The sequence below is a fragment of the Ochotona curzoniae genome, unplaced genomic scaffold (genome assembly GCF_017591425.1).
Source record: "Ochotona curzoniae isolate NIBS_2020 unplaced genomic scaffold, NIBS_Ocur_1.0 contig_1, whole genome shotgun sequence".
Lineage (NCBI taxonomy): Eukaryota > Metazoa > Chordata > Mammalia > Lagomorpha > Ochotonidae > Ochotona > Ochotona curzoniae.
In genome coordinates, this window is record NW_024464918.1 from 45,378,319 (window position 1) to 45,390,585 (window position 12,267).

The 12,267-nt window shown below is 45.3% G+C and overlaps 1 protein-coding gene across 2 annotated transcripts in view; it reads right to left on the reverse strand.

Moving 5' to 3' along the window:
• Positions 1-12,267, reverse strand: part of APC (APC regulator of WNT signaling pathway) — a 91,702-nt gene that overhangs the window by 49,167 nt on the left and 30,268 nt on the right. The window contains exons 2-4 of one of the 2 annotated variants that reach the window (XM_040973336.1): positions 5,252-5,403; positions 2,888-2,972; positions 1,589-1,790 (exon numbers count right to left, since the gene is read on the reverse strand). In XM_040973336.1, the coding sequence (XP_040829270.1) occupies positions 1,589-1,790; positions 2,888-2,972; positions 5,252-5,386 (422 nt within the window). In that variant the 5' untranslated portion in view covers positions 5,387-5,403. Of the gene's footprint in view, positions 1-1,588; positions 1,791-2,887; positions 2,973-5,251; positions 6,692-12,267 lie in introns of those variants that run through there. The other variant, XM_040973346.1, reaches the window with a different exon arrangement.

The following is a 12,267-nucleotide window of genomic DNA, read 5'->3' on the forward strand; positions in this document are numbered from 1 at the left end:
GTGACCACACACAGTGGACAGGTCAGCAGTGCTGCGTGACCACACACAGTGTACAGGTCAGCAGTGCTGCGTGACCACAGAGTGTACAGGTCAGCAGTGCTGCGTGACCACACACAGTGTACAGGTCAGCAGTGCTGCGTGACCACACACAGTGTACAGGTCAGCAGTGCTGCGTGACCACAGAGTGTACAGGTCAGCAGTGCTGCGTGACCACACACAGTGTACAGGTCAGCAGTGCTGCGTGACCACACACAGTGTACAGGTCAGCAGTGCTGCGTGACCACACAGTGTACAGGTCAGCAGTGCTGCGTGACCACACACAGTGTACAGGTCAGCAGTGCTGCGTGACCACACACAGTGTACAGGTCAGCAGTGCTGTGTGACCATAGAGTGTACAGGTCAGCAGTGCTGCGTGACCACACACAGTGTACAGGTCAGCAGTGCTGCGTGACCACACAGTGTACAGGTCAGCAGTGCTGCGTGACCACACACAGTGTACAGGTCAGCAGTGCTGCATGACCACACACAGTGGACAGGTCAGCAGTGCTGCGTGACCACAGAGTGTACAGGTCAGCAGTGCTGCGTGACCACAGAGTGTACAGGTCAGCAGTGCTGCGTGACCACACAGTGGACAGGTCAGCAGTGCTGCATGACCACACAGTGGACAGGTTTACAGTATGTGTGACTATACACAGCACATGTCGGGTCAAAAACGGAACGTAGCTGCATCCAGCCTTATATTAAACCACTAATCACTGACTTTTAGCAACTCGCAATCCTTTGCAGCTCTACTTTTTGCATTTTACACAAGAATTCCTATTCTTTTTTCGTTTTGACACCACACATCTTTTCTGCATTCAGAGCTGTCTCCACACACAGCAACTTAACTACTGTGACCGGCACGTAGAGCATTAGCCAGCAGCATGCCTAGGAACACATTTGGACCATACAGGTTTTGTCCGAAGTAGACCATAACATCTTGCTCACAGTATGTTCTCTGATACTCACATGATGAACTTCCAGGAATAAAAGAAATCATCATTTATGCTATCATTTATGGGGGTACAACATATGCGACAGAGTTCTTGCTCATGGTCTTATTATTAGCAGCGAGCTAATATTAACATCATATAAGAAAGTTGAATACACTTGCTTGAAGAATCAGAACTGGTTTCATTGGAAGCAATGTTTTGTTCTTTTTTTTTTTTTAAAGATTTACTTTATGTATCTGAAAGGCATAGTGACAGAGAGAGACTGAGCTCTCCCATGCACAGAAGCCTTGAATGCCACACCTCAGTCTCTCACTTGGCTGGCAAGAGCCCAGGCACTTTAGCAGAGTGTTAGGCTGGAAGCTGGGCACCTGAGATTTGAGGTGACATGCTGAAATGGGACGCTGGTGTCAGGAGCAGCAGCTTAGCCTCTTACGCTGGCCCCAAGCAATGGCTGATATGGAAATCACTGCAACAGGCTGCACCTCAGTACAAAACACAAACTGCCCTATGCACGCTAGCTATCATCTACTAATCATTTGCATTTTGTAGTCTTACAAAGTAACAACAAACTGGAATATAGAATGAACAAAAGGTACCTTTCTTTTTCAAGCTCTTCCAGATATCCAGCACTTTCTCTGCTTCCGTTTACAAACCCTCTTCTTGGAAAAGACCCCATGGGGACAGGACTGCACTCTCCTGAGCGGCTGGATACAGATCCTTCCCGGCTTCCGTAAGATCGGAGCGACATTTTTGATCGTAGTTTTACTCCAGGGAAATTACTACAATCTAAATTAAGTTCTAAATAAAATACAAATATTTAATATAACAATTGCTTTAAGAATTCCAATATATCATTTAAAAAATAGGATTTATTTGAAAAGTTGAGGGACACGAGAAGCAGGACAGAGATGTCTTCCATCCACTGATTTACTACCCAGGTATTCAGGGTCAGGCGTGGGCCAGGCGTGGGCCAGGCTGAAGCCAGGCTGCCCAGAACTCCACGTGGGTCTCACCAGAACAGCAAAGTCCAAGGCCTTCGGCCGTTTTCTGCTGCTTCCCCAGAAAACCAGCAGGGAGCTGGACCAGACGCAGAGCTGCTGGGACCTGCCTCACACTGTGATTAGCCTGTCGGTCCCACGTGGCAGCAGAACCTACCACTCTATTTAACACCGATCCCTCTCAACTATTTCTGATGTTACTGTACTGTTCATATTTTAGCTGCAAATGTACATGACTGAATAGACAATTATTTAGAATCAGAATGGCTAAACTTCCTGAAAAGTTCAGATTGGGTCAGAGGAAAATAGGGACAAGATTGGAAGAACATAACATAAAAGCCTTTCCTTGGACTCCTGAGATTAAGACGGCAAACCTTTTTTCTCACCAGGCAGGTTGGATGTTTGTAACATCACACTCATGAGGCATACAAAATTATCAACCTGAAAATTAGCCTGCTGCTGGTTCACTGAATTTCAAATTGCACCTTTGGTTGCCTGATCCGGCCAGACAAAATGATCACAAGCTTCACAAGGCTTGTGGGATGGGGTTCTCGCCTATGCTCCCAACATTGCTGCCCTGACCCGCAAGCGACCTCTGCTTAGCTGCGGCGGGGAAGCACTTTCCCCGGTGTCGCCCCAGAATTTCAAGTAGCAAAATAAGAAAGACAATAGAATTCACATGGGCTTATTTACATGTGAGAATTAGGCAGAAGAAGGTACTGCTTCCCCACATGGGACTGTGGTCAGCTGACTGTTTAACCAAAGAATCGAAAAACAGACTTTCACTAAATATTTTCACTTTAACCACTATAGCTTAATACATAAGGTGACATGAATGGCAGGTTGAGCTTAGAAAAGTATCTTGACAAAGTATGTTAAGTATCTTTTAAAATCTACCTTTAAGACGCTCTAACAAATCAACCTGTCCAGGAGAAGCCATGGCCTCATCTTCAATACTGCCTTGCAGTTGTTTAAGGACTTCCTGTAGAAACAAACAAAAACACAAAAACACAGTCTGATGAAGCTGCTCTAAGACATGACCACAGGTGCGCTGGACAGAAAAGCACTTTATGTACAACTTATCGTCCCTCAATAACAATCACAGTGGTAGTTTGTATTAACGATGACTTTACAAACTTTCCATACAGGGCAATGAACAGTTATTATCTCTTACTTTCAAGCAATAAGATACAGTGAATTTCTCCCATTTTCCAGATAAACCAACTGAGACCCAGAGACTTGTCCAAGCCACAAACATCGTATATCTGAAATCCACTTCTCTGAAACAAAAAGGACCATAAAAACACCAAAGAAACAACAATTTGGTATTTAATAGTATTTAATATTAATTAATTGGTATTTAATATTACTTAATTCATAGTCAGGCTCTCAAATGCCACAGTTGTCTCTCTTTACTTGAAAGGCAGAGTTACAGGGGAGCAACCTGGACAGAGAGGTCTTCTATCTGCTGGCCACTCCCAATGCAACGACAGTGGGAGCTTGGCTAGCTGGAAACAGAGTGTCTTATGGGTTACCCCCGGGGCTGCAAGAGCCCAAGCAAGGTGGGCTACCTTTAGTAGGAGCACAATCAAGTGGGGCGGCTGGGTCTCCACCCGTGCCCCTGCGATGCTGGCCCCTCCTGGCCCTTCTTTATCCAACACTTCCATCACTTTTAAGTACATCCTTGAATATATATATATATATATATATATATGCATATATATATGATTAATATGCAAGGATTTCAAACCTTTTGTAATGAAACACCCATTTTTGAATTTCATTTTCCACAAGCATTCTGAAGCTCCCTCATTTTAAGCACATGGATAAAATGGTCCACTGTACAATCTAATGATGTGACTGGCTCGGTCACTCTAAGTCCATGGCGGCATGGAGATGGACTTGGAGTAAACCACATACATCTCCAGAGTGAGGGTGTGACGTGTTTGAGTACCTACACGAAGACTGGAAACCAGTGCTGGGTCCTGCACGACAAAACAGACACTTCCTAGCCAAATGGGCCTGTCCTCTTCAGAACACAGCACAGCGAAAGAGATGGAGAATAGTTTCACCCGACCGCTGAGTGTTCAAAAAGACATGCCAGGTAATCAGAGATGTGCTGTGTGGACCAATTCTAAAAATCTCATGACTGCGGCTTTTATTTTAAACGTGATAGGCTGAGGTCACTCATACAGACTCTGTCAGGAAGCACAGCTCGAGGCCAATCCACCAACCACCAAAGGGACTTGCAGTGCCCTGGAGCACTGCCAGGAACAGTCAGACCACAGAAAGCAGAAGGAGAGGAAAAGACTGATGGAAAGAAGAATATAACATGCAAACAAAAGGTCTGAAACGACGAGGCCTTTAAGTATAAGGGTGAAAGGGGCAGGGATGATTACTCCAGTGATGCCCAAAGGCCTGGGCGAGAGAGACCTGGAGGTGCACAGAGAAGCACGGACCAGGAGACCAGAAGCAGCAGGGCTGCGAGCAGACAGGAAGAGACAGGGTCTCTGCTAGGAAAGACAGCAAGGCACAGACACAAAGCTGCAAGGATTTTTGTAAAAAATGAGGAAGTAATAATTTTGTTGATGACCTCTGATTCTAAAAAGTGGTTTAATTTAGTGAGAAGAAAATCTGCTAAGAAGCTGGGGATTACAACGGTTCCATTTTAGCTTTGATTATTGTTAAACTAGAACACGTTTCCCCACTACATACAGGGTGTTGGACAGTTTCTCCTGGAGGATACCAGCTTCTCATTGCCATCTGGCTCCACTGTTTAGGCCCGGGAGGGGGGCGGGGGGGTGTGTGCTGTGGAAACCAAGGCTAGTGTGCTGCCTGCATTTTCCAAGTAGGACAACTGCGGTCCAAGTCTGTGCAAAGCCAGGAAGGAACCAGGTACCGACTTTCCTGATCACTGCAGCTTTTATGTGGCAACCAGATCTGAGGGAAGCGGAAGAGACGGTTTACCTGAAATCTGAGATCTCCAAAATCACGCAGCTGGTCTCCTGGACCCACACGCGGACCTGACTGCAGAGCTGTGCAGGCTGCTCTTTCACTTCTAAGCCAACTAAGAACTAGTCACTGGGGCTTCACATGTATTTTCTTTGTATGATTCAGTGGGTAAAGTCAATACACTTTATTAAAATCAGATTGATTTTTACAAGAAAGTCTGACACATCATTACTTGAGCTAACACACTCTGAAGTCTCATCCCAAGTGTGCGAAGGGGAACTCGCTCATCCAGAGCCACAGCTGTGATACCTTCATGTTGGATGCCTCAGTCTCCAGTTTGGAAAGATGACTGGAATTATCCTCGAGCTCCTGGCGAAGGTTTGAGTTCTCCATCTTCAGGGCCTCTACTTGCTTCAACAACTGATCATAGGAAGCTGCAGCCATCCTTGGCTACCTTGGACCTACAAGGTTAAAAAGGGATTTTGAAATTGACTACTAGAAAGGGGGGGCGTGGCTCCTTGTTTTTAAAGAAAGATAAAGGAAACAAAACTCTCTTTGTAAGAAGAATGTGTCAATATTCTAGTTTTGATCTCAAAACAGTACTGTTCAAGTGGAAGCATATTTCTAAGATGAAAATTTGGGGCTCTCTGTCGAGAAAAGCAAGGACTTTCAGTAAGAGCGAAACCTAACGTTTGGAGTCATCCGCCATTTCAGAGAGTGGTAAGATTTCTATCAGCTGAGAACTTTTTCAAGGCTTTAAAGATGTGTTATTCAATCCTGCGCGCAAAGCTTAGGGAATGTGATCGTTAGAAATTTATTTTAGCAATGGTAATTCATTTCAGGACTTTGAGTCACAGAATTTACAGCCAGAACAGAGGAGTGAGAGTACCTACTCCACTCTTCCGTTTCGAGAAGCTAGTCTCAAAGTGCGTGGTGAAGTTTAAGGGAGGATTTCTTCAAAAGCCAGTCATGTAGCAGAATGGACACAAAGGAGAGAATTAGAAAGATTCCAAATTGTTTTGTTTGAAGATGGCACATTAATTAACACAAAATTTTACGTTTTTCTCAAAAGGAGAAGCATCAACAGCCCATTCATGCCACAGCAGGTGTGGTCTCGAGAGACAGCGTTTCCCAACTGAGGCCAAAAGATGCAAAGAAAATGGTTGACTTCGGGAGCAGAGACTCAAAGCAGCCCGGCTGCGTGTTTACAGGACTGTGAAGGAAGACAGAAGACAGCCAGAGTGGGCAACCCAGCAGCAATGACACCAGGACTCATTCAGGAAGGTTGTGAGACACTCTTTTTTTTAAACTAACGCCAAATCCCTATCGGAATAAATAATATTCTGCCTTTTACGTCACCTGTCCTTAATTGAGACTTACATAAAGGGCTATGTTCATGTGTACTTACGACAAGCCACACTGATGTGACATTCTGCTTTCAGCACGCTCTGCCCCCGTCAATTCAATTCCATCAGGCAGACAGGCTCCACACTGGTCACTCACATCACTGACCTTCCACAGCACTCTAACTCCCACAGCTAGGGCCACTGAGAAGCCTGCACCAACCCAGACACTGGCCAGGCAGGAGCCCGGGATGAGGTCAGCCACGAAAGAGGAAAGAGAAGAATACTGGACTTGTATTTAGAGACTGGGTCTCAATTTGACCTCTATGAAATTAATAAATAGCAAGGGGTGTTTTGTAAATGCACATTTGGTACTTGCTGTAATATAATTTGTAGGAAAACAGTAGTTATAGAAGTGGTGAAAAAACAAAAGCTACGTTAAGGACACACACAGAGAAGGAGCAAGCGGAGGCGCGGCTGTAATCTCCCCCCTCAGACCAGCGGACGGTTGGAAAGAAGCAAATAGCCTCGAAGAAAGGAAAGAGAAGGCATCTCAAAAGCGAACACACTCAGAATGATCACTTCTGTGCTCTTACCATTGATAAGCATGTGTGTATGGATACACATTCAAAAAAATGGCCAGCTTGGGACCTAAGTACTTGGGCTTCAAGTCTTTATTTAAAATAAAATCAAGCAGCACTGCATCATGCAAACAGGAAGGGCACGATCCCAGTAGGTGAGCTGAGGCGGCCACCATCCCCTGGACGGTCACACAGCAACACATTTGGTGGGTGATGGCAGCAGGGACCACTCAGGTGCTTCTAGTAGAGGGAGATCGTCAGGACTCAAGTGGACAGACAGGCCTGTGGGGATCTTCCCCTGCCTCTTCCAGATTCTCAACCATAAAATCCATCCACTCAAGAAAGCAATGTGCCTTGTCTGATTTTGTGGGATGGAGGAATATCCTACCTTGGAACATTCCAGCATATCGTGATATTATCCTTCCCTTACTCCAAGCTGCTCTACATGACATTTGTGAAATCATGAATATACTTTGAAATGCCTATTGTGCAATCAACAGAAAAGCATACCAAATATGCAACAAGTCATTCAAATTAGGGAACTTGTGTGATCACCTGGCAGCTCCAAGTTCAAGATCAAGACTGGGGCAGATTGTCTGGTAAAAGGTAAAATACTTGTTTGATCTAAAGAGAAACCAGAGTACAGGACCCAGGCAGACTGTGGTGAGAGCTGCTGGTCACTCCCACGGTAACAGCCTGGTGTCACACCCATCAGCAGGGAGAAAGGCTATGCTCTCACCTACCACGAAGACACAACATTCACGACGCAATTACTTCCCAACAGTCATATCTCTAATGCTTTGCACAGAAAACTAGATTTCAGTATGAATTTTAATGGGATAAAAAACATTCATTCAAACTATATCGGCATTAGAATTAAGTTTCATAAATCTCATTGAATTCAAGGTTTAGTTGGGTACATATTTATCTGCTCAACTATAACACCTAAGTCTTCACTGCATATTAAAACTAAAAAAAGAAGGAGTTTAAATAAGAAAACACTGAACAGTGGGCTTGTCGGACGGACCTGTATGTCTGTCTACAACATGAGCTTTCACTGCATATTATAGCTGATTTTTTTAAACTTTCATAATTACTACTATCATTTTGTAATACATTTACATAGGCCCTGGGGTTTTCCCTACCCTCACCCCAAATTCCTTTCTCCTTACTGAATTCCTTGTATTATTACTACAGTCATATGTCCATCATTGTGGGCATGCACAATAAAGAGCCCAGCATCTTACCGTCAAGATAGAGTTAAAAGATTCATTGGGAGTCCATCTTTGTCTCGAAGCAGAAATGCATATTGCACTGTATCCTCACATCTGGATATGACCGTCTCCATTACACAGTTACTGTTCATCCTCTTAATCCACAATACAAAATCAACAACAGAAAGAAGAAATTTACAACAACATGAAGTTAAATAACATGCTACTGAATGATTAATGTGTCCCTGAAGAAATGAAAATCAAGAACCTTTTGTGATCTATGAGTCACAGAAGAATTTAATGAGAAAGTTTTGAAGAGATGAAAGTAGCCAAAAACAGATTCAAAATCCATGAGATATAGTTTCCACTGATTTTTTTTTTAAAGATTTATTTTATTTTTATTGGAAAGGCGGATATACAGAGAGGAGAGACAGAGAAAGATCTTCCGTCCGATGATTCACTCCCCAAGTGAGCACAACGGCCGATGCTATGCAGATCCGAAGCCAGGATCCAGGAACTTCTTCCGGGTCTCCCACACGGGTGCAGGGTCCCAAAGCTTTGGGCCATCCTCGACTGCTTTCCCAGGCCACAAGCTGGATGGGAAGTGGAGCTGTTGGGATTAGAACCGGCGCAAATGTGGGATCCAGGCACATGCAAGGCAAAGACTTTAGCAACTAGGCCACCGTGCCAGGCCCTGATTTTTTCTTAAAAACAAGTCTTTAAGAAAGAGCTTAAATAAAATGTTGATTAAACTGAAAACACAAATGTTGCATAGAAGAAAGCAAAAACAGTCAAGTGTAGCTAATAAACTATGGCAGGCAAAGGTAGCAAGAATTAAATGCGCTGAACATAGTGGAATGTCGGCATCTCACACTGGAGTGCTTGGTTCAAGTTCTGGTTACGCTCCCTCTCTCAGCTTCCTGCTAACACAGACCTTGGGAGGCAGCAGGGGGTGGGCAGACCCGCCCAAAGGAGGCCTGCACTGAGTTCTCGGCTCCTGGTAACAGCCTCACCCAACGTTAGCTGTCGAGGGCATTATCTGTGTGTTTCTCTCTCTGCTTCTACAGTAAGTCGATAGTGGACGATCCATTATAACTAATTTTGAAGTTCGGGGTCCACTCTTCCATAAATTAATGGAGTGGCTTTATTATTTTGTTAATGTAAGACAAAAACAGATCTGCCCATCCTTTTAGATGGTAACAAAACAAAAGGCAAATATCAACCGGAAGACAGTAAACAAGTCATAAGAACTACTCTGCCAGTTTGAGCTAACATGCCTGCTAGTCTGGAGAAATCTACATCGCTCAGGTTTTCAAGTTCAGACAGCTTATTACACCAGGTACTCCGACAGAGTCCTGTGTCCAATTCCGGCTTCCTGCTATCGCAGGCCCCGGAAGGGTTGGCTTCCTGCTGCCCACGTAAGCAGGCAGGAATGCCTCTCAGCTTTCACAGGTATTGGGGGAGCATGTCAGCTCTGTCAAGAAGAAAGTTATCCATCCCCAAATCCGAACCCCAAAGGATGGGAAATCTTATGATTTATGATGACAAAATCACCATTATTAGGAAATTAACCCCACCATTCACCATATTAATAGATTTACACAGAAGAGAAGCTGTTTGATCATGCCAAAGGTGATGAGAAGAACATGCTTTGGGGACTCGTGCAATGGCTCAGTGGCTAAATCCTTGCTTTCCATGCCACAGAATCTCATATGGATGCCAGTTTGTGCCCTGGCTGCTCCACTTTCTGCAGTTTCTTGCTTGTGACCTGGGAGAGTAGCACAGGACAACCCAAAACCGAGGAACCCTACATTGGCATAGAAGACCTAGAAGAAGCTCCTGGCTCCTGGCTTTGGATCAGCTCAGATCTGGCCGATTCGGCCACTTGGGGAGTAAACCAGTTGATGCAAGATCTTTCTGTGTCTTACTCTCTGTAAATCTGCCTTTCCAATAAAAATAAACAATTTTTTTTTGTTTGGTTTTAAAGCAAAACGTGATCATTTCAGTAGACAGAAAATTTGATAAAGGTCAATATCTGGTAAACTGGAAATAGGAGATAAATTGCCAAAAACCAAGTACAATTTTTTGAAAAAAGATTTACTTTTTGAAAGGCAGAGTAACACTGAGAGGAGAAACAGAAAAATCTCTAGGCCTGGCACGGTGGCCTAGCAGCTAAAGTCTTTGCCTTGCATGTGCCTGGATCCCACATTTGCGCCGGTTCTAATCCCAGTTGCCCCACTTCCCGTCCAGCTCCCTGCTTGTGGCCTGGGAAAGCAGTCAAGGACGGCCCAAAGCCTTGGAATCCTGCACTCACATAGGAGAATTGGAGCAAGAGGCTCCTGGCTCCTGGCTTCGGACTGGCACAGCACTGACCATTGCGGTCACTTGGGGAGTGAACCATCAGATGGAGGATCTTCCTCACTGTCTCTCCTCCTCTCTGCATATCTGACTTTGCAATAAAAATAAATAAATCTTAACAACAAAAACAAAAAACCTCTAATCTGTTGGTTTCTGACTCAAGTGGCTGCAACAGTCAGGCCCTGGCCAGGCTCAAGCCAGGAGCCTGAAATCCACTCCGGCTCCCCTGTTGGGGAGGGGCTCCAGCACTTGAGCCGTCTCCCACTGCCTCCCAGGCACAGTAATAGGAAGCAAGACTGAACCTACCCACGGATATGCTGGCACTGCAAGTAGCACTTCGACCAACTGTGCCAGAATGCCCAGCCAAAGTATCACTCCTAATATTAAAATGTTACAGGCATACCCTTTTAAATCAGGGACAAAGATGTCTACCAGCACTTTTCTTTGATATATTGCAATTAATTAGCGCAGCTCATTTTTCTAAGGGAAGAATGGATGGAAAGGTAGAAACAAAACAAAAACCTAAAAAATGAATATTTAGCAAGCTTGTTAAACATAAAATCAGTGAAAGCTGTAAATTCCAACCAGAATTATCCTAAATCATTTGAACTTTTTCTCTTACTGTAACAACCAGGGTTCTGTTTTCTGACAGCAGACACACGAGTAGGTTTTCCATCTGCTGGCTCACTCCCCAAGTACCCACCCCAACAGCTGGTTGTCAGCAAAGCCAAGCGAGGAGCCAGAACTCCACCTGGGTCTCCTACAAGGGCGACAGGGGCCCAAGCACTTGGGCCATCACCTGCTCTTGCCCAGGTGTATCTGCAGGCAACCAGAGAGGAAGCAGTGCAGCCAGGATTCCTACTGGTGCTCAATACAGAAGGCTGGCACTGCAAGTGGCGGCTTAACCCAACATACCACGATGTCAATCCTGCAACCTCTTTATTTTGCTCAGTCTTCCCTTTGTTCGAGGCCACAATTATCCCCTGTGCTCTGCCACAACACGGCCTCATCCTTCAAAGTCAAGCTCACCGCCTTACACTGAATCTCCCTGAGGCTGCTAACCGTTGACCAAACATTAAATACTCCAGACCTTGTACTAATTGTTTTCTAAGTTTCATTTTAGTGTGGGGCATTCTGTCTGCTCAGCTGCACAAACATTTTCATGCAAGGCAGCTTTTGTGATTCCTCCAAAATTTCACTTTGAAACAGCCACATGGGCAAGCAGCGCATCATGGGCCATGAGGTGACTTTTCCATCAAGAGTGACACAGGAGATGCTCCTCTCTGTACAATCCACGGCAACACGCTTGAGAGCTCTTTGCCCACACGGAGCAACGCAGTATCATGAGGGCAGGCTGCGTCCCAGAACAAGATAGTTCTTTGCAGATATAGTCAAAATGAGATCAGATGGGATCAGGGTGGGCTCTAAGTTCAAGGTGTGGAACCCCTGAATGTAAGCGGACCACGTGAAGGCTCAAGCACAGGAGACTGTCATGGATCAACGGTCCCAGGAGAAGCAGCGAGGAGAGGAACAGAGTGGACATGCAGAGCCTGCGAAGGGCCTGACTTTGGACTGCTCCCCCTCGTTTCAAGCCACCAGCCTGCAGCCCTGTGGTATGCTGCTCTGGGACAGTAACACTCGGGCTCGGCACTGCAGACAGGCCAACATCTTCCTAACTCCCCAGCAGCTGACAGTGTACCAACAGCAGGGTGGCAAGGAACCACGCACACACGTGTCGGTTTCTGGGGACCACCTCACTGCAGGAGTAAGCTGTTGCACGGTACGTCTGTCCACCAGGCACCCCAGCCTTCTGTCCTAGAACATCCTGG